The sequence below is a fragment of the Camelus ferus genome, chromosome X (assembly GCF_009834535.1).
Source record: "Camelus ferus isolate YT-003-E chromosome X, BCGSAC_Cfer_1.0, whole genome shotgun sequence".
Classification (NCBI taxonomy): domain Eukaryota; kingdom Metazoa; phylum Chordata; class Mammalia; order Artiodactyla; family Camelidae; genus Camelus; species Camelus ferus.
In genome coordinates, this window is record NC_045732.1 from 89,548,400 (window position 1) to 89,570,983 (window position 22,584).

Below are 22,584 nucleotides of genomic sequence, written 5' to 3' on the forward strand. Positions count from 1 at the left end.
ACAAATTTGAAAAAAAAAAAAATCCAGGTACTGAAAATGGATGAATTCCTATCATTGACATTATTGCCATCAAATCCAGAGCAAACTAAAGAACCTTCTTTGAATTGTGAGGAAAAAAGGAAGGGAAATACTAGGTATTTCAGAAAGTAGTGAAAATGAGTGTGAGAGAGTAAGAAGGGACCGTGTAAAACAAATTGTAAAAATACTCCATTGTTGCTGTCAATTTCAATAAAATAAAAATGATTTACTTAGGATGTTAACCAGACCAAGAACAGCATATAGCTTTTGGAGAATCTATTCCATATGACAATTGAAGATTTTAAATAAGACAAGGGTATAAGAAAATTACATAACGAAGAGTTGATTTATCTCGAGTTTGTGGAAAATTACAACAACTCATTGAAGGCAGGACATCTAATGGCAATGGCCCAGACCTTTCAGCAATCAAGGTTTGACCATCCTTCAAGGCAAAGAACCATGACCAGCTGAGGGGCGGTCTCCGGGCAAAGGGAATAAGAAATGGGTAGTGAAAGAAGGCAGTTATAAATACCGGCTACAACCATGTGACCTGCAGCCAAGACTGTGATATTATTTAGAATGATGAGTTAATAACCTCCCCCTCCTCGGGTAAGAGGACGAACAAACAAAGAAACAACAAGCTATACTTTCACGGGAAATTCTTAGGGCAACAGCCCCGCTTTTACTGACAAGAGAACCATAAAAATGAAAGGCTCCACTGCTTTTTTTTCTTAGCCTCTAGAAGGCAATTTTCTTGACTCCGACATTTTTAGGAAGCTTCAGCAAAATCTCATTCCATCCTGCAGCACAGAAAGTGTGTCTGCTTCTCATCCGTCTTTGCAACACAATTATCTGTTTTTCTTGTGATTAACTCCGTTGCCAAGACGGTCGGATTCTACTTTTTCTAGGAACTTCTCAAGTTGCTGAATTAAGACTCCTCTTTTAAACCTGAAAATAAAGAGGCATTTAATTAACCAGAAGATATCTAAAGCCTCGATAATGTGTAAGGCATACTAGTGGATACAAAACAGAGCTTACGACCTACTTGGGAATAGAAAGTGTATCCTAAGGGGAAGATACGGTCTAACAAAATACCAAGAGTGTCAGCTGAGGGCCAGGCCCGCCCCAGACTGTGGTGAGCTTAGAAGGCTCCATGGGCTTGGGAAAATGAATTAGAGTAAAATAATACCAACCTAAATGCCTATGGAAATAGCGCGAGCTATGACTGAGGGCCAGGGCTTGGGGAAAGCAAGGCCTGTTCCTGCCCCTGTTCAGCACTGGGCACAATTACATTCAAAACAAAATTAGAGAGTTCTTTTTTACACTCACCTTGTAGCTTCCTTGATGGTAAATTCAACAAATTGTTTCTTGACCTCAAGAGGTCCTTGCACTCCTTCAAGCAAAGTGAAGATTCTTTCATACTCTGAAGATATTAAAAAAAAAAATCAGCATTTGTAAAAAGATGAGGCTGGTATAGAACTCAATCTTAGCGCATCTACTAGCTCAGTAATTATTCTTCGTGAATGTTGCATCCTGTTTCTGTTTTGAATGCTTAAGTCACAACACCTGCACATCACTACTAAGGAAACTGCCATAAACATTAACCACGCCCCCCCCCAAATTAAGAGGTATATTAGGAATTTTTAGACAAAGTAAAGAAAAACCACCCTAAATTATGTAAAAACCCAATTCTGTCAAAGGATGAGTTTAAAAGGTGGGCTCAGTTTATTCTAAATCATACAAAAAAGAGCGACTTCCCGTGGTTTTATTAATAGACATTCTTTCACTACTTACTTCGTCCAAACCTCCGAACTTCTTTCATTAATTGATATTTTATATCATCATTAATTTTCTGTGCCATAGCAGGACTTATTTGCAATGTATGTGGCACAGTTCCCGTTGAAGACATTACTGTGGCTTTTGAATCACCTACGGAGACACTGCAGGTTTGGGTTCCTCTTTCAACTGTATTACTACCAGGTTTGTCAGTTAGGTCATCTTTGCTGAGACTAGTGAAGTCATCAGACACAGAATCAAATTGCTTGGGTGGAAGATCATCTGCTGCCATATTCATAAGCTCTGGTGCAGCAGATTTTGGCAAGAAGCCATTAGGTGGGGTTTGATTATTTTCTGTCTTCTCCTCGTGGACATCGTGAGTGACAGTAGCACCTGGAAACCAAATTAAGAGATTGAACTCTGAGTTAGATGCATTTTATCACCATCACAGAGACATCCCTGTGTTCTGCAGTTCTGAACAAATTATTTCAGAAAGCACGAGGATGTACCAGGTATCAGATCCCACAAATAAGGCTGAGACAAGATCATAAAATAAACCACTTTTTCTCTCTTGGCACTATCAATACATACAGAAATGTAGTTGGATAGTTCAACTAATAAGAATACATTCACAGAGCCCTGATACTTATGACTGAATGTCTCCTCAATGCCCTTTACAAGTTGAAAAGCTAAAAGTCTCATTCGATGTCAAGATGTCTGATATTCACACTCCATCACCAGAAATCCCTGTCAGTACAGGATCCTCCTCGTCCATCTTTTGTGTCTCAGAAGAGTGAAATTCTTTTTACTCCCAAGTCTGGCAGCTCTCCTTCACTTCCTCCTCTTCCTCCTCTGTGCCAGGCACCGTGCCAGGAGCTGGGGAGCAGGAGCCAACAGGACCGAGAGAAACCATCCTCACCCTTCTGGAACCTACATGCTCGTGGGGATGCCAGGCAGTAAGTGTGCCATGATCCCACAGAACAATTACAGTGTGAACTCATGTTAGGGAAGAAGCAGGCAGGCATGGGACAGAGAGGAGGGGAGGGAGCCCCAGAGGACCACGTGGTCGGGGAGGGCCTTCTGATTCTCAGGGGGTGTCCTGTGGGCAGAGCCTGGAGGAGGAGAGAGAGCCAGCCTGTGCACACGCAGAGCAAGAGCTCCGGGCCGCGGCAAGGGCAAGCGCCGGGCCCCGGGGAGGGGACTGGCCAGCGACCAGAGAGTAAAGGACAGAGGCAGAGAGAGCAGGGAGGAGACGACAGGACACGTGTTAGGAGAGGACGGCGGGGCCAGGTCTCGCAGAGCTTGGAGACCAGCGTCGGGAGTTCAGATTGTGTTCTGAGTGCCCAGGAAAGGTGATGATGTGTTTTCCAGATGAACGTGGCATGATCTGATTTCTGTGTCAGCATGATCACTCCAGCTGCAGGGTTAGACAGTGAGGGTCAGACCCCTGGCCAGAATGGGAATCAGACAGATCAGATAAGAAGCTATTATCGTATCTGGGTGAAAGATCATGTCAGAGTGGACTGGAGGGATAGAGAAAAATGGTGAGATTCAGGAATTTTTACAGTAGTACTTACAGGGGAAATGGCAAGGAAAAGCAGAAAAAAAGAATGAAAGGGGGGTTACCGATATGAGAAGAAAGCCAGCAGATCGCGGAGTATGGGAATCCAAGAAAGTTTCCATGAAGGAGGGAGTGAACAACTGTGTCAAACATGGCTGAGACATCAATGGCAACCTCAACCAAAACTGGTGTCCTTGATGAGAACAACTCCCGCAAAGTGGAGGAGGCAGAATCCAGACCCTGCTGGGTAAGGTCATGAAGAGGAGGTGAGAATAGTCATTCTTACTATCTTCCACGGACATGGATAGGGCCCCGGAATGGGATTCTCCCTCTTCGTCCTGTTTCATTGGCAGCAGGCCCATGCTCGGCTTTTCCTCAGATAAAGAGGGACTCTCGGGTTCTCCACAAAGTTCCATTTGGTTTTCAGGCCCTACAGCAAACTCCTCTGCTTCGTCACTCATCACTTCCTGAGAAACATCAATGAACACGTTCCATTCACAGCAAAACTCCATCAATCACAAAATTGCAAATATTTTCTGTATGTCTATACAACCAAGAATTTGAATCGCTAATTTGAGTTTTAACCACGGTCCAAAATTTACCATACTTCAACAAATACTCTCTTCAGGAAAAGCAACTTAATTTTAATCCGTCTATTTTATTATTTTTAAAAAAGAAGTTAACACGCAAGATGTCGTCCAAAGCCAAACATGGTGTAACCATGAGTAACCAGGATTCTTGGGGAACGGGCAACACTCAGCAACAAAAAAGTGGATTACTTCTTTGAAGGATGAGAAGCCAATTTGTGTCAACTCTTTTTTTTGTTTTTAAATATCTTGGGTTTTTTTTAATTGAGTTTTCTGGGTTTTTTTTTTTTTTTTTGTATTTTCGGGGGGGTGGTGGAAGTTATTAGGTTTATTTATTTAATTTTTTTTTCTGTAATAGAGGTATTGGGGATTGAGCCCAGGGCCTCATGCATGCTAAGCATGGGCTCTACCACTTGAGCTATACCCTTCCCCCCACCCCCAACATTTGTGTCAACTCTTGTTAGGAGAAATAATTCCTTTCCTTGGTCCTCATTTTAAAAGGCCAACATAAACCTGAGAATCTCACAGGGACAGCTGAAGAAAGGACAACTATCGGCCTTTATCCTAACATCTCTCCTGAACTGAGACCCAGTAATCCTAAACCAAAGAGTACTCAAATACAGTAGTATATAAAAGGGATATACATCCTGTCTTGATGAGATACACTGCAGGAAGGCAAGATTGGTTTAAAATTTTAAACTCAATGGTTTAACATTCAGAAATCAATGTAATGCGTCACTTAACAACAACGACAACAAACCAAGGGAAAACCTTATGATCACTTTTATAGATGGGTTACATTTCAACAATTAGTCATGAAGAAAACTATCAGCGATTTGGAATAGACAGCAACTTCCTTAATCTGATAAAGTGTATCTACCAAAAAAAAAAAAAATCTATAGCAAACATCATACTTAACACTGAAATAGCAAACATTTTCCCCTGCGTTCGGACAAAACGGTGTCCACTAGCCATTCAGCCATGTACTGATGGTTCTGAAAGTGCAGCAGCACCAGGAAATTATAATCGTTGTAAAGTCTAGCCTGGAAAGGCAAACGTAAAACCGTCATTATTCACAGACGGCGTTACATAGAATATGCAAAAGAAGAAAAAATCATTAGCGTTAATAAGTGAACTTAATCAAGTTATTAGTTATAATAAAAACCGCTTTGTGGCCATCATCATTACCACTTTTCTTTTTCTGCATAACAGCAACAAGTAATTAGAATGCAAAAACGTAAATGCCATTGAAAATAGTATCAAAAACGTCAAATATCTAAATCTAATGAAACAGTGCTAGAGCACAACCCGAAAACTGTAAAACATCACTGAGAGAAATTAAAGACCTCAGTAAACGGGGAGAAATACTTTCTGCATGGATTGAAAGATTTGTTATTGAGTCATTATTGTCACTTCTCCCCCAAATGATCTCTACTAATCCCATTTAAAATCCCACTATGTTACATTGTTTGTGAAAATTGACAAGCTGGTGGTAAAAACAAACAAACAAACAAAAACAACAACAAAAAAAAGTGCATGGAAATTAAAGGGCTTAGGATAGACAAGACGGTCTTTAAGGAAAAGAACAAAGCTGGAGGACATATACTACCAAATTTGAAGATTTACTCCAAAAGCATTCTAAATAAAACAGTGTGGTAATGGAGCAAGGATGGGCAAATACACCAATGGAAGAGGACAGAGAATCTAGAAACAAATCTGGAAATAGGGAAACAGCTGGATTTATGACACAAGGTCCCCTGCAAACCACTGTGGAGAAGATAGTGGTTTTAATAAGTCCACTTGATATGTACACAGGAAAAAAATAAACCTTGCTTCTTACCTCACCCCATTCCACAAAAATTTATTAGAGATGAATGGGAGATCTGTTAGAAAACTTAGGATATTACCCTCATGGCTTTAAGATAGGCAAAGTTGTTTTTTTGTTTGTTTGTTTGTTTGTTTTTTGAGGGTAAAAAAGCACTAACCAAAAAATCACAGATTGTCTAATTAGACCTAATTACATTTGAAACTTCTGTTTATCAAAAAGACACTATTAAGAGGGTGAAAAAGCAAAACAGGTATGTAGAAGATACTCAGAACGTTATAGGTATGTAAATTGTATCAACATTTATATATTTAATTATTCATATACTCATATATATCTATATATGATTAATATACATGATGTGTATAAATACTTGTGCATACTTATCTATGTATACACGTATCTCCAAAAATCAGTGGACTCCAGAATATATGCAGAACTATAAGCCAGTTTTAAAATTCCAGTATAACTGAATCACTATGCTGTACACCAGAAACTAACACAACATCAAAAAGCAACTATACTTCAATAAAAGTTACACACATCCTAGTAAAATAAGAGCAAGAGACCTGAAAAGGCACTTCATGTAAGACATACTCAAATGGCCAATTCATATCTTCATTAATCAGCAGAGAAATGCAAGTTTAGTCATAACGAGAGGTCCCTGCACACCCGCCAGAGCGGCTGAAACGACAGGCTGCCTGTACAGCAAGTGTGTGTATGTGGTACAACTGGAACACTCACCCACTGCAGGTTGAACCCAGATCTCCACCCAGAAGCTCAAGGACGTAGCTGAAAAGTTGGCTAGAAATCTCTCAAGGCTGAGATAAAGAAATCAAGAAAACACACACACACAAACTGAGCAATCTGGTTTGAGCTGAAGCTACGCAATTCTTGGAGCTATAGGAAGCATGAACTAATGGGGCGTTTCTTTAAGGTGTTGCTGTTTCAACAGCTCAGCCTTGACTTCTCTCTGCAAAGAGTGTAAACTGCCCTTGTTTGTGTCACGAGGGGCACAGTTTCAGTATGACCCTGTGCAGGGGAGGAGGCACGTTCCCCCAAAAGGTAACAACAGACCAAAACAACAGACATCAACCTTGCTAGGGAAGAAAAAGCACATCCCCATGTATTGGTTGGCTATGGCTACTTCTCCTTTACTGAACTACTGAACTGCTTCTTCTTTAAATGCTCCTGACTTTCTCAACTACTATGTTCCTCTCATATTTAGTTATATCTTTTTATAGATTGAGAACATATACCCCCTATCTTTAATATTCATTGTAAATCCTTCCCCCAGCTTGCTGCAAGCTACTTGGTATTCTTCTTAAAAATTAGTTTTTGCTTGTGTCAGCCAGGGCCTGTTTAAGACAGTTGGAATGAAATAAACCTAACACAGGAAGTAAGGAAAGAAGTTAAAAGTAAGGCAAGACAACACACCTTTCCCTATGAATGTTAAAATTAAATGATAGTTAGGAGTTATTATGGTCAAGATGACAAGAAAACGTGCCTTCATACACACTTCTAAAATTGCTGCAATTTTTCTGGAGATGACTAGTTCATGATTTCTTCCCATGCGATACTATTTCTACTAATAGAAATGAATTTCATAAATGCTTATATATAAATATTATATTATATATAAGGATTTATAAAATTGAAAATCACAAATAAATTGAATGCTTAACAACACAGAAGTGAATAAATATCATTATATAGCTATATGATTAAATACTTTGCAACCATTTAAACACAAGATTTAGAATAACATCAACTAGAGAAAAGGCTTCTGACATAAGTTACCAAAAAAGGTAACAACTTCTAAGATAAGTAGTATGATTTCAATTAGGGGTAAGAAGCATATTTTTGCGTGTAAAAAAAACTGCTGAATGCCCAGCAGTTTCAGTCCTGGGTATATATCTTAAGAAAAAGCAAAAACACTAATTTGAAAAGATACATGCACTCCAATGTTAAGAGCAGCATTATTTACAAGTGCCAAGATACGGAAGCAACCTCGGTTCATCAACAGATGAATGGATAAATGAGGTGTGTGTGTGTGTGTGTGTGTGTGTGTGTGTGTGTGTGTGTGTGTGATGGAATACTACTCAGTCACAAAGAAGGAAATCTTGCCACTTGCAGCAACATGGATGGACCTGGAGGGTATTATGCTAAGTGAAATAGCTCAGACAAAGACAAATACTGTGTGATATCACTTATATGTGCAATGTAAAAACTACAACAAACTAGTAAATTGAGAAGAAAAAAAAACAGATTCATTGATGACGAGAACAAACTAGTGGTTACCAGTGGGGAGGGGGAAGGGGGAGGAGCAATATAGGGGTAGGGGGTTAAGTGGTACAGACTATTATGTATAAAATAAGCTACAACGATATATTGTATGACACAAGAAACATAGCCAATATTCTATAACAACTGTAAATGGAGTATAATCTTTAAAAACCATGAGTCACTATATTGTATACCTGTAACATACATAATATTGTACGTCAACTATATGCAAATCTTTTTAAAAGCAGAGATAAAAACCAAACTGCTAAAAGGAAAGATAACAATAGGTGGAATGTTTTATGGTTTTCCATTTGTAATTACGAAATTTTATTTTTTTCACAGTACAGAAAAGTTTTATTTTAAAAATCAGAATAAAATTATGTAACTAAAAGAAAAAGAAAAAACTCAGAGAAGTCTAAGATAAAAAAACCTCACTACCCCGAGGCTGAGGCAGAGCATCCAAGAAACAGCACCCCCTCCCCTGCCAGCAATATGCCTTAGAACTCCCAACTAAGACACCCCCTAAAGGCTGGGACGGACAACACCAAGAAGAATCCACCCCCTAAGGTGGACACAGAGCCCAAAGAAGCGTCCTCAGCCATGGCTTAGATAGAGGACCCAAGAACCAGGAGCCACCCCTACATAAGCAGGCTAAAGTGCCCAAGAAAACGTCCCCATCTCGGACTAAGAAAGAGCACTCAAGACAGAATCTCTGTCCTGGGCAGGGACCAATTTCCCAAGGAACAGTATCAGCTGCCCCAGATCACAGAGGGAGCCTCAACAAAGAGCTCAAACCTCCAGTGCTGAGAAAGCACCCAGAGGAAAGTTCTCTCCCCTGACAGCTGAGCCAGACCATCCCAAGTTCCACCTCGCCTCACAGCATCCGAGGAACAGCACCCCCTCGGGGGCGACAGCACCAATTCTAAGTCCTCTGAGGACAGAGACAGCGCTGCCACTAAGAGTCCCCACTCACGACGAGTGCATCACCAGAAAAGCTGCCCCATCAGAATGGAGACAGAGGGTCCAAGGACAAGTGCCCCCCGCCCCATGCTGAGCTGGGCGCCCGGGAGAGGCTCTCACAGCTGAGGGAGAGCCCCCAAGGGAGAGGGACCTGCAGCCCTGGGGTAACGCACCCAGGAAATGTCCCCTCCCAGGGCTCCGATGGACGCCAAGAAGCACCCCTCACCCTCAAGCCTGCGATGCGCCCCCGCCCCCACCCCCCCGAGGAAGTGACCCGTCACCGGTGGGGGAAGAATCACACAGGAAAACCCTCCCAGACCTGAGCTGGAGCACCAAGGGCAGTCTGTCCCCAACACGGCTGAGGTAAGGCAGCCGAGGAACGGCCACCCCGGGGCTGGGACCAGCCCCCAAGGCAGCGTCTCCTCAGAGCTGAGGGGTCCCTCAGGACGGGCTCCACCCTGGGTGGAGAACACCCGGGGACAGACCCCTTCCAGGGCAGCGAGGCAGCCCGGGGAAGAGATCCACGCTCCAAGGGTCAACCCTGACCCTGATGGAGGAGCCTGGAAGAAACTCACGAAATGGTGGTAAACACATGCTGCTCCACACGTGGATCCTTCTAGAATGTGCCCTGGGCAGCTGCTGGAAATATGCCTTCTAGGGAGCCTGGGAGTGAACTATACGGCGAAGTGTCTCACCACAAGCTGATGTTTCACTGCCCGAGAAGGCTCCAAGGAAGCCGCTGGCCACAGCTGCCGCCGGCACCCACCCTGCGCCACCGGGCACTGGAGACGCTGCAGCCTAGACAGGCTTCCGCCTCTGGAGCCTCTGGGCCAGCCCCCCAGAGCCCGGAGCCCGCTTCCCCCAGCACTGCCTCTGGCGCCCTCTACAGGCTGACTCCTGTGCCCACTTCTGCAAGAAGAAAAAAAAATTAAAGGGACCAGAACAATTCTCACAGATCAGGCCAAAAGGGTGACTTTGAAGCTGAGAGCTAAAAAATCCGAAACTGGCTCACTATATTGACAGCCAAAGAGGGAATTTATAGCATCAAAAGTGCAACAGATACTCATGTGGAGAAAGTAAAAGCATTTGTTAAGACAGGTGTCTACCAGAAACCTACAGTGCACATTATTCCCACGGGAGAAACATTAGACGTATTCCATGTAAAATCGCAGCAAGACAAGATTGCCACTGTCACCCCTTCTCTTCAACACTGCACCACAGGATTCCTGCCTTGTACCCTGAGGTAGTGAATAGGGCTGTTCACACACAGTGAGCTCTCAGACTGTTGAAATATGGACAAGCCGTGAGAATAGTGCATTTCAAGGAGTTGCCAAGCGTGTTAAATGTGACAATTGTCTGGGCATAGAGATCGCTGGAGAGCTTCAGTCAGTTCTGTCCCCACCACTGGCTGACAGGCTGCTGGTGTTCCCAGCTACTCCAGATGTGAGGTCATGGGTTTCGAGGCTACCATGGAGCTGAGGCTGGGGGAAGGGGGGGATAGTGAAAGTTACATCCTCCCAGAACTCACTGGTCCTATTGTGGTCTGGCCACTGTTTTTGAATAAATGCTCTTCACGTTGTTGCAAAACTTTTGATAACTTACAGAGTTTGCAAAATTTTTTTTGTCACAATATGTGCCCGTGTCCTCATTGTTCTTCTGCAAGAGGGGATTTTCACAGGCCCTGACTTCAATCCAGAAGTGCCTCTTCATATATGCTCTGTTTTAAACTGAGTGTACATCCAATGAATCAGACTGTGTAAATTGTGCATACTGTTTCTCTTTTTGTTCTGGAAACTGATATAGGCATTTCCTGCGTACTGTGAAGGCAGCCTGTCATCCAGGCCTCATGTGTTGCTTCTCTAGCCAACTGGATATAGTGAAATCCAGTGACGATGTGGGTGCAGACTCAGAAGGTGTATGTGTTTTTTATTTCGTGCAACAAATAACCCCAAATTTAGTGGCTTAAAAGTTACCCCAAATTCAGTGGCTTAAAGCAACACCCATCTCTTATTTCACAGTTCTATAGCTCAGAATCTGGATGGCTTTGACTCAGTTCTATGCTTCAGGTCTTCAGAGGTCAAAATCAAGATTTTAGCCAAGTTGTGTTCTTACACAAGCAGATGGAAAGATTGGTTCTCGGACTGGAAGAATTAGTATTATTGAAACGACCATACTAGTCAAGGCAATCTACAGATTCAATGCAATCTCTGTCAAAATACCAATGGCATTTTTCACAGAGCTAGGGCAAATAATTTTAAAATTTGTATGGAAATACAAAAGACCCCAAATAGCCAAACCAATCTTGAAAAAGAAGAACAGAGCTGGAGGAATCATGCTTCCTGACTTCAGGCTATACTACAAAGCTACAGTAATCAAAACGGCATGATACTGGCACAAAAACAGACACCGAGATCAATGCAACAGAATAGAAAGCCCAGAACTAAAGCCATGCACTTATGGTCAATTAATCTAGGACAAAGGAGGCAAGAATATACAATGGACAAAAGATGGTCTCTTCAATAAGTGGTGCTGGGAAAACTGGACAGCTACATGTAAATGAATGAAATGAGAACATTCTCTAGCATCATGTACAGAAATAAACTCAAAATGGTTTAAAGACCTAAAATGTAAGACTGGAAACCATAAAACTCATAGAGGAAAACATAGGCAGAACACTCTTTGACATAAGTTGTAGCAGTATATTTTTCTGGATCTGTCTCCTAAAGCAAAGGAAACAAAAGCAAAAATACACAAAGGGCCCTCTTTAAACTTAAAAGGTTTTGCACAACAAAGTAAACCACCGACAAAACGAGAAGACAACTTACTGAATGGCAGAAAATATTTGCAAATGATATGAGGCATTCATATCCAAAATATATAAACAGTTCATACAACTCAGATTCCAAAAAAAAAAAAAAAAAATCCAATTAAAAACTGGGCAGAAGACCTGAGTGGACATTCTTCCAAAGACTACATGCAGATGACCAATAGGCACATGAAAAGAAGCTCAGCATCACTAATCATCAGGGAAATGCAAATCAAAACCACAATGAGATATCGCCTCACACCTGTCAGAATGGCTATCATCATAAAGAACACAAATAACAAGTGTTGTGAGGATGTGGAAAAAAGAGGACCCTGGTACACTGCTGGTGGGAATGTAAATTAACGCAGCCACTGTGGAAAACAGTATAGAGGCTTCTCAAAAAACTAAAACTACAACTACCATATGACCCAGCAACTCCACTCTTGGGTATATACCTGAAAAAAAAAAACGTTATTAAAAAAAAATGCACCTCAACATTCATAGAATCATTATTTACGATTGCCAAGATATGGAAGCAACTTCTGTCCATCGACAGATGAATGGATAAAGGAGATGTGGTGTGTATATGCAAGGGATATATTGTATATACGCACATGTACCCAGCCATAAAAAAGAATGAAACAATGCCATTTGCAACAACATGGATGGACTTGAAGGGTATAATGCTAAGTGGAGTAAGTCAGACAGAGAAAGACAAATACTGTATGATATCACTTATATGTGGAATCAAAAAATACAACCAACTAGTGACTATTACAAAAAAGAAGCAGGCTCACAGTTATAAAGAACAAAGTAGTGTTTACCAGTGGGGAGAAGGAAGAGGGGAGGCGTAATATAGGGGTAGGGGAGTGGGAGTTACAAACTCTTGGGTATAGTATTGGGTGTACGATTGTACAACACAAGGAATATAGCCAATGGTCTATAGTAACTATAAGTGGATTATGACCTTTAAAACTTGTGAATCACTATATTGTACACCTGTAACTTATATATCGTAGTACGTCAACTATACTTCAATTTAAATAAGTATAATCTGCAAAAAGAAAAAAAAGAAAAAGAAAAAGATTGTAGCCAAGCCGTGGGCTCATCTGGAAGATCTGGGGTGGGAAGCTCTTTCCAATTCATTCGGATTGTCAGCAGAACCCAAGTGCTTGCCGGATAGGACTGAAGTCCCGGGTTTCCCTCAACTCTAGAGGCCACTCTCAGGCCCTTTCCAGGCGGTCCTCTCCACCTCCAAGCCAGCAGTGGCACAGCGACTTCTCCGAGCACTTCCTCGCTGCCTCATCCGCCTGTGCTAACAGCTGGAGAAAACTCTCAGCTTTAAAGGCTCATGAGAGGAGGTTTGGCGCCCCCATTAATCCCACTTTGTGAAGGTCGAATGGTTAGTAATCTTAGTTACATCAGCAAACTCACTTTTGTCCTGTAATATGATGGGGGTAACACCATAGGGCTAAGGTCATGGGAACCTTTAATCTTAAAACTCTCGCAAGCAAGAGGGAGAAATTAACGGAGCAGGAGCCAGAGCCATGGGTGTGGAGCCAATTCCTCATGCAGAGTACCTGTGGCTTCAGGGCCTGCTTGAGTCCAGTCTCGTCCATACCAGCTCCGTTGGACAGGAGGTGCTTCTGCACATACCCTCCGCTGTGACTTGGTGGATCAGAAAACCCCCAGGTTAGGACCGGCAGCTCAGGTGGCATGGCGACTGGGTGCCCCAAGGTCCAGCATTCAGTCTGTACGAAGGCCCAGCCATAAGCCAAGTGTTTCTCAAAAGAACCAGAATGACATTTATGTCTCTAGAAATGAGTACCAGTTCAGAGTGGGGTCCTATCATCATAGAGAAATAGGATTATTTCTCTTCCCCAGTGTACAGCCACCCTAATAAGCTATAGAAGACTGCAGTGAAAATCACAATTACAAATGCAAAATAGACAGTCTTCTATTTTTGATATTTGTACAATCACAATAAAAGTTGTAGGAACTGGTTTCTGCTGTAACACAAAAATTTTTTTGTAAAAGCTGTCCAAATAGAGTAAACTCTTTTAGTTATATCTGAGTAAGATTTAAAACTTAAGTTTTTCTTTTGGGGGTTGCTTTTTAAAGTTCAACCCCTATCTGCTAAAGTAATCATTACTGTTGATAAGATAAGGGTGGAGAAACCTCATTCAATTGCATCTGTTAACCATTATGTGAACTTTATACACTTTACTACTTTCAAAGCTTTTTTTGTTAATTTTACTTATCAAGAGAAACTATTTTTTAGCCCAAATATTCATATTTCATCATTTTTTTTTTAAATAGACTTTCTTCTTTTAGATCAGTTTCAGTTTCACAACAGAATTGAGCAGAAAATGCAGAGTTCGCACATAGCCCTCCCTACCCATACATACTCCCCTACCCTCAACATCCCTCATCAGCGTTGGATATTTGATACAATCGATGAACCAACATGGGCACATTATTATCAACCAAATTCCATAATTTACATTAGGGTTCACTCTTGATGTTGTACATTCTATGGGCTTTGACAAATGCATAATGACATGTAGGCACCACTATAGTATCATACAGAGTAATTTCATTGTCCTAAAAACCCCTTGTGCTCCATCTATTCATTCCTCCCTCCCTCCCTCTCCCCAAACCCCTGGAAACCATGATCTTTTTATTGTTTCTGTAGCTGTGCCTTTTCCAGAATATCATCTGGTTGGAATCGTGTAGTTTCTAGCTTTTTCAGACCGGCTTCTTTCACTTAGTAACATGTCTTTTAAGTTTCTTCCATGACTTTTATGGCTTGATAGATCATATTTTTTCACTGCACATCTATTTTTAAATTTACATATATGTACTTTTCATTGTTTCTAAGAACGTTTAAAGCTTTAGTTCTTTAAACTTACATAGTTATCAAAGGAATAAAGACAACCACAATTTAAGAATTAACTCAAAAAGATGCATACACCCTGCTATTAACAGCAGCATTATTTATAACTGCCAAGATATGGAAGCATCCTAAGTGCACATCAATAGTTGAACAGATAATGGAGATGCAGCATATATATACATATATATACATATACATATATACACACATATATATACATATATATACATACACATATATATACATACATATATATGTACACATATATACACATATACTTATATATATACATATACATACATATATATACACATACATATATATATACACACACACACACACACACACAATGAAATACAACTCACCCATAGAAAGAAGGATATTTTGCCATTTGTGGCCCTTCATTCACTTTCATTTTTCACTTCAAAAACCTGAATTTTATAACTGGCAGAGACATTTCCATTACATCAAAAACAACAAAATACCTAGAAACAAACCCAAGCAAGGAGGTTACCTATACTCTGAAAACCGAAATGACACAAAGAAATGGAAAGATTTCTCGTGCTCTTGGATTGGAAGAATCAACACCATCAAAATGGCCACACTACCCAAAGCAATCCACAGATCTAGTGCAACCCCCATCAAAATACTCGCTGCATTCCTCACAGAACTAGAACAAACAATTCCAAAATTTATAAGGAACCACAAAAGACCCCGAACAGCCAAAGCAATCTTTTGTACGTCTCTTTTTTTTTCTCTTTCTTCTTTTTTTTCCTCTTTTCTTATGCTTTGAAGACTAGAGAAGGTCCTTTAACGTTTGTTGTAAAGCTGGTCCCGTGCTGCTGAAATCTTTTAGCTTTTTTTTAATCTGTGAAGATTTTGATTTCTCCATCAAGTCTGAACGAGAGCCTCGCTGGATAGAGTATTCTTGGTTGTACGTTTCCCCCTTGCATCACTTTAAATATGTCATGCCACTCCCTTCTGGCCTGTAGAGTTTCTGCTGAAAAACCGGCTGATAACCTTATGAGAGTTCCCTTGTATGTTATTCGTTGCTTTTCTCTTGCTAATTTTAATATTTTCTCCTTATCCTTAATTGTTGCCAATTTGATGACTATGTGCCTTGGTGTGTTCCTGTTTGGGTTGTTTCTATGTGGTACTCTCTGCGCTTCCAGGACTTAGGTGACTGTTTCTTTTCTCAAGTTGGGGAAGTTTTTGGTTTTTATCTCTCCAGAAGTTTTCTCATGTCCTTTCTCTCTCTGTTTTCTTTCTGGGACCCATACAATGTGAATATTAGAGCACTTCACATTGTCCCAGAGTTCTCTTAAACTATTCTCATTCCTTTTTATTCTTTTTTCTGTTCTGAAGTAGTGATTTCCACGAATCTGTCTTCTAGCTCACTGATCTGTTCTTCTGCCTCATTTAGTCTATTCTTGGTTCCTTCTAGTGTGTTATTCATTTCAGTGATTTTATTCTTCAACTCTGTTTGGGTATTCTTTATATTTTACAACTCTTTGCTAAAAACTTCACTCTGTACATCTATACTCCTCTTGAGTTCTCTGAACATCTTGGCCATCATTACTTTAAACTCTTTCTCAGACAAATTACCTATCCCCTCATCACTTATTTCTTCTTCTGGGATTTTATCTTGTGCCTTGTCCTGGGAGATATTCCTTTGCCACCTCGTATTGTCTATCTTTCTACGTGTTTGTGGATTCTTTTCACAGGCTTTGGGATTATCATTTTCTTATTTCTAGTATCTGCTCCTGGTGGGTGAGGCTGAACTAGAGGCTTATGCAGGTTTCCTGGCAGGAGGAGCCTGCCCACTGCTGGGTGAAGCTTGGTCCTGGACCTCTGGTGGGTAGGGCTGTGTCTAGAGGCCTTTGTGGCTTAGGAAGTCTGATGATGGGTGTGGCTGTGTTCCCACCCTGTACGTTGTTTGGCCTGAGGCTTCCCTACAGGCTGTTGGGTGGGGCTAGGTCTTGGTGCTAATGATCCAATCAAGATGTCAGCCTCCAGGAAAGCTCATGTAGATTAACACTCCCAGAATGTCTGCCACCAGCTTTTATGTTCCCTAAGTGAGCTGCAGCCATCCCCGACATCCCCAGGAGGCAGCAGGCAGGTCTGGCCCAGGTTCCTATGAAATCACTGCCTCTGCCCTTGGACCTGGTGCACGTGAATTTCCATGTATGTTTCTCAAGCAAATGGAGTCTCCATTTCCCCCAGTCCCATGAGGCTCCCAGAGCCAAGCCCCCCGTCCCCCAAAACCAGATGTCCTGGGGTCTCCCTCTCTTCCCAATGCCAGGACCCAAGCTGGGGAGCCTGACGTGGGGTTTAGAGCTCTCACTCCTGTAGGAGGGCCTCTGACTTAACAAATCTTCACCTTGTGGGTCGCCCACCCAGGGGGTATGGGGCCCGATTATATCGTGAACACGCCCCTCCTACCGCCCTGCTGTGGTTCTCTCTTTATGTTTCCAGTTGCAGAAGATCTTTTTGCTAGGTTCCAGTCTTTTTTCGATGGTTGTTTAGCATCAGTTGTGGTTTCATTGTAGTCACGAGGAGAGGCAAGCTCGTGGTCCTACCACTCCACCATCTTGACTCCATAGTTGATTTCTTAGTTCAGGAACATAGGTCAGTGACAAACTTCCATGGAACTCCACCCAAAGAAATTCTTTACATTCCAAAATGACTTTGTACTCTGAAAAATATCAGCCTTCCTCGTCTCCTGAAAATCTTTCATGGAATCATAATTTCTGTGGAAATCGGCATATGCCTTCTTTCTTGGTTTAGTCACTGCAAACTTATAGAAAGCTGCATCCCCCAGGGATATAACAAGTGCTCCAATAATATGAAATGACAGATGCTTGGCAAAAAGGCCACACATCTGAGGTGTTGTTAGAGAACTGAAAACCATGGTACATATTCTCAACACCAACATCCTTCCAGACTTCAAAGTTTATTTTAAGTACAGGGAAAACTGTATAAAATTATCATAGCAGTAAAAAATATTAAAATGAAATTGTTAGAATATTAGTGTAAGAAGCCATTTCACTCTTGACACAATTGTTTGGAAAGGACTGCTTCACAGCTTTATAATTTTAAAAATGTTTTTTAAACACCCAGTCAGAAGAAAGTCACTTTCAGTATTATAGAGTTCTTTACTATCATGCTGATTCACCTGTGCTTTGGAATCTTCATAAAACACTTTCTTTTGGACCATATTTGATTGCTAAGAAAGTTTAAACATTGCTTTCACTGCAATATAGAAATATCATTGCTTGGTTTTTCTTTCAGTGCTACCATAATAAAACTCATTTTTCATTTTAAAAAAATCCCATAACAGCAGTACTCATATTAGTGTTTGACTGAATAACCAGAAGACTGGAATCTTGAAGGAGCACATTTAGAAGCTGCCTACCACAGACGCCAAAAGTGGACAGCTGCAGCACTACCTCCACTCTGGGACAGCCCAGAAGCACAGTGAAGGGTAATCCTCCCAGAGGGAACAACTTTGAGCAGGGCAGTTGGTTGTTATTCTGGAGAAATGGCCAGAAGTACGAGTGTATAGCCATGCATAGGTCATGTCCAATTCATTGCCTGAAGGGTCAGGGACTTTGAGGATATGCGATTGAAAACTGCGGACAAGGAGGTCTGGGGGAAAGGTATGTGGATACATCTGTCCAGATCGATATATGATGTGAAGATACTTGTGCCTTATGAGAATTCTCAGCAAGTAAACTTACTAGAACAGAATTTTATTAATCTGATAGATACGGTATTCATTATCTAGACGTCAATCACCCTCTTTCCCCAACAGTTGAGTCATAGCCCAATGGGCTCAAGAACAAAGTGGCCAAGTGGCAGGGTTGGAGGTTATGCTCAGCAACATGGGCTTCTGCTCACCAGGGTTAATCTCACTCTAATCACTGCTGAGGGCCCAATCTGCCAGAAGCAGAGACCAAACACTGAACCCCCAATATGGCACAAGTTTCCAGAGTGATCGGCCAGCTACCAGGTGGCAAGTGATTATATTGGACCACTTCCATTAAGGAAGGGGCAGTGCTTTGTTTTCACTCAGACACTTACTCCAGATACGGATTTTCCTGCCCACCTGTAGTACTTTTGAGAAACCAATATTTATAGACTTGAAAAATGCCTTATTCACCATCACAGCACTCCAATCAGCATCACTTCTAAACAAGGAGCCCATTTCACAGGAAAGGAGTGTAGCAATGGAACAATGTTCATGGAGTACACTGGTCTTACTATGTTTCCCCTCTTGTTGAAGTGAAATGACCTTTGGAAGACTCATTTATGTTTCTAGCTAGGTGGAAATAACTTCAAGGGCTGGGACAGCAGCCACTAGGAGATGGTAATGCTCTATCTAAGCATTTGTATGCACAGATATATGGTGCTACTTCTCCCATCAAATGGGTTCATGGGTTCTGCAATCAAGTTATGTAATTGAGAGTGCCTCTCCTCACCCCTAGTGATAACAATAGAAAATTTTTGTTTCTTGTCCCTACAACAAGAGCTCTAGCTCTTCTGAGCTAGAGGTCTTAGTTCCAAAGAAGGAAAGAAGTGCATTCATGAGGGGATACAACAATGACTCCATTGAATGGGAAACTGAAACTTCCAGCTGACCACTTTGGACTCCCCAGCCTTCTCAATCAACAAGGGAAGAAGGGCTGTACTATCCTGGCTGGGGTGACTTAACCTGACTATCAAAGGCATATTGACTTCCTACTACTAAAGGGGCTATGGAGGACTATGTCTGATGTATCTAGAGAAGTTCTTGGTACTCCCACATTTCTTGGTTAAAGCCAATGGATAGTGTATGTGTATCAAATCATCACAATGTACAATTTAAATATCTTGCAATTTTATTTGTCAATAAAGCTGGGGGAAGTCAATGGATAATTATAATAACCTAATTGAGGCAGAACATCTAATGGCCAAAGCATTCAGGAATGAATGCTGAGCAGATACTGATGACTATATAAAAAATAGATAAACAAGTTTCTTCTGTACAGCACAGAGAACTATATTCAATATCTTGTAGTAACCTATATTGGAAAAGAATCTGAAAATGAATATATATGTATGTGTATGACTGAAACATGCTATACACCAGAAATTGACACAACATTGTAAACTGACTATACTTCAATTTTTTTAATGTTATTAATTTAAAAAAAAAGAATGAACGCTGAGTCATCTCCCCAGGTAAAGGACCATGAAAAGCAGAGTGCTGGCTGAGGACAAGGATATTGAAAGAAGGCAGTTATAAATACCAGCAATGTGACCTACTGCAGAAACCAGGACTGTAACAGTATTATTCTGATGAATTAATAACATATCCCCCTCAAGGGGAAAACAATTAAGAAAGTGAACTATATTTTCAAAAGAAATTCTTAGGGCCAAAGCCAGATTTTACTGACAGAGAATCATAGCATTAAAAAGCTCCCCTCCTTTTTCTTAACCTTTGGAAGGCAATTCCCTGAAGCTTCCCTAGGAAACTTTGGCAATATCCAGCACCATCCTACAGCACAGCAAACTTGTCCTGTTTCTCACTGAGAGCTGTAATAACAGGATTATGTTCTGATGTGATTAGCTTTGTCACGAAGATGGTGGGAATTTATTTTTCCAGTACCTTCTCAAGGTCCTGAATCCTCTTTTAACCTGAAAATAAACAGACATTTCATTAACCAAAAGATGCCTACAACACCTATGTTGTATAAGACATTGTGAGGGATACAAAAAGGATTATACAATGAATCCTCATGGAAAGTTGCAGGATACAAAAATCAACACACAAAAATCAGTTGCATTTCTATACACTAACAATAAACAATCTGAAATGGAAATTAAGAAAACAATTCCATCTACAATGGCATCATAAAGAACAAAATAATTAGAAATAAACCTAACAAGGAAGGTGAAAGATTTTTACACTGAAAAGTATAAAACATTGCTGAAAGAAATTAGAGAAGACACAAATAAATGGAAAGACATTCCACTTTCATGAATTGGAAGATTTAATATTGTTAAGATGTTCATACTACCGAAAGCAATCTATAATGTAATTCTTATTAAAACCCCAATGGCATTTTTTACAGAAATAGAAAAATTGATCCTAAAATTCATATGGAATCTCATAGGAAACCAAATAGTCAAAACAATTTTGAAAAAGAATAAAATTGGCAGACTCACATTCCTGATTTCAAAGCATATTACAAAGCTACAGTAATCAAAACAGTGTGTTACTGGTATAAAGACACACAAATAGATCAACGGAATAGAATAGAGATCCTAGAAATAAACAGTTATGTATATGGTCAAATGCTTTCCTACAAGGGTGTCAAGATCACTCAATGGGGAAAGGACTGTCTTCAAAGAAAATGGTGTTGGGAAAACTGGATATCCCCATAAAAAAGAATGAAGTTGGACCTTTATCTTACACCATAAACAAAAATTAACATGGAGTGGATTACAGACCTAAATGTAAGACCTAAAACTATAAAACTCCTGATAGAAAACACTGGGGAGAAGCTTCATGACATTGAACTTGACAATAATTTCTTGAATATGACACTAAAAACACAGACAACAAAAGCAAAATTAGACAAATGCTGTAAGTAGAGAAGGCTTGTTCAGGGAAGGGAGTTCATAAGTTCAGTTCACATGGAATGGGTTGAGTTTTAAGCATCTCTTAGACATGCAAGTGGAGATAACATGTATGCATCTTAATTTGAGTCTGGGACTCAGGAGCAGATTGTAACCTAGAAATATAATTTAGGAATTGTTGGAATACACATCATATTGAAAGCTCCAAGACTATGTGTGATCATCTAGGGAGAGAGTATATTCAAGGAAGGAAGGCCTAGGATCCAGATTTGGGGCCCTATAGTATTTAGTGGTGGGAATGAAAAGAAACAACTAGAAAAGGAGAATGAAAAGGAGAGCCAGTAAACAGGGAAGAAACCAGGAAAAACCCAAGGTTTCCATTGGCAGAATGAGTGAATAACTGTGTCAAATACTGCCGAGAAGTTAAGGACAACATGCAGCAGACGCTGGGGACTTGATATGACAGTTTCAGTGGAATGGAGGATGTAGAAGCCAGGCTCCACTGGGTTAGAGTATGAACAGGAGGTGATGACATGCAGTGAGTGAGGGCAGACCCATCCTCTTGTTGAGCCCATCATCTTCTACTGCCTCAGGAACCTGCTCCACCCTTCTAACTCTTGCAGCAAGTCCAAATTGTGCACCTTATTAGATTCTTCCCCTTCCATTTGCAAACATGTTCATACCTCTCTGTTCCTGAAATACATAATTACCATCTTCCTTCCTATTTCATTAACAGCAAGGCCATATTCCAACTTCTCTTAGATGAGGAAGGATTGTTGGGTCTCTAGGACTTTTCGTTTTGTTTTCAAGCCCTGCAGCAAACTCATCAGCTTCATCAGTCATCATTCACTGAAAAAAATCAACATATTTCATTAATGACAAAAATGCAACCATCACAAAATTGGAACGTCTTCAAATATGTATACAATCATGCATTTGCACCATTAATATGGTTTTAATAATGAAGCAAAAATTTGCCATCCCCCAAGAAACACTCTTCTCAAAAATATGACTTCATTTTAACCCAGTCTAAGTGAAATAAGGGAATTAAAATACAAAGTGTTGTCCAAAGCCAAACATGGTACAACCATGATTAATCAGAATGTTTGGGGAATGAGAAGTTCTCATCAACCAAAGAGGACAAATGCATAATTACCCACTGAAGAAGTACAACTAATTCTGTATCAACCCTTTTTAGGAAAATCATTATTTTTGTGTCTTTTTATGCTTTAAACTCATCATTAA

The 22,584-nt window shown here is 40.7% G+C and overlaps 1 protein-coding gene across 1 annotated transcript; it reads right to left on the reverse strand.

Moving 5' to 3' along the window:
* Positions 1 to 665: 665 nt before the first annotated feature.
* On the reverse strand, positions 666 to 13,537 carry LOC102504655 (integrator complex subunit 6-like). Its single transcript, XM_006195599.2, has 7 exons — positions 13,400 to 13,537; positions 13,205 to 13,260; positions 9,709 to 9,922; positions 3,642 to 3,822; positions 1,813 to 2,187; positions 1,348 to 1,441; positions 666 to 966 (listed from the first exon to the last, which is right to left on the reverse strand). Exons 1-7 carry the CDS (start codon positions 13,535 to 13,537, stop codon positions 867 to 869), a joined length of 1,158 nt encoding a protein of 385 aa, XP_006195661.2. The 3' UTR covers positions 666 to 866.
* Positions 13,538 to 22,584: the final 9,047 nt, after the last annotated feature.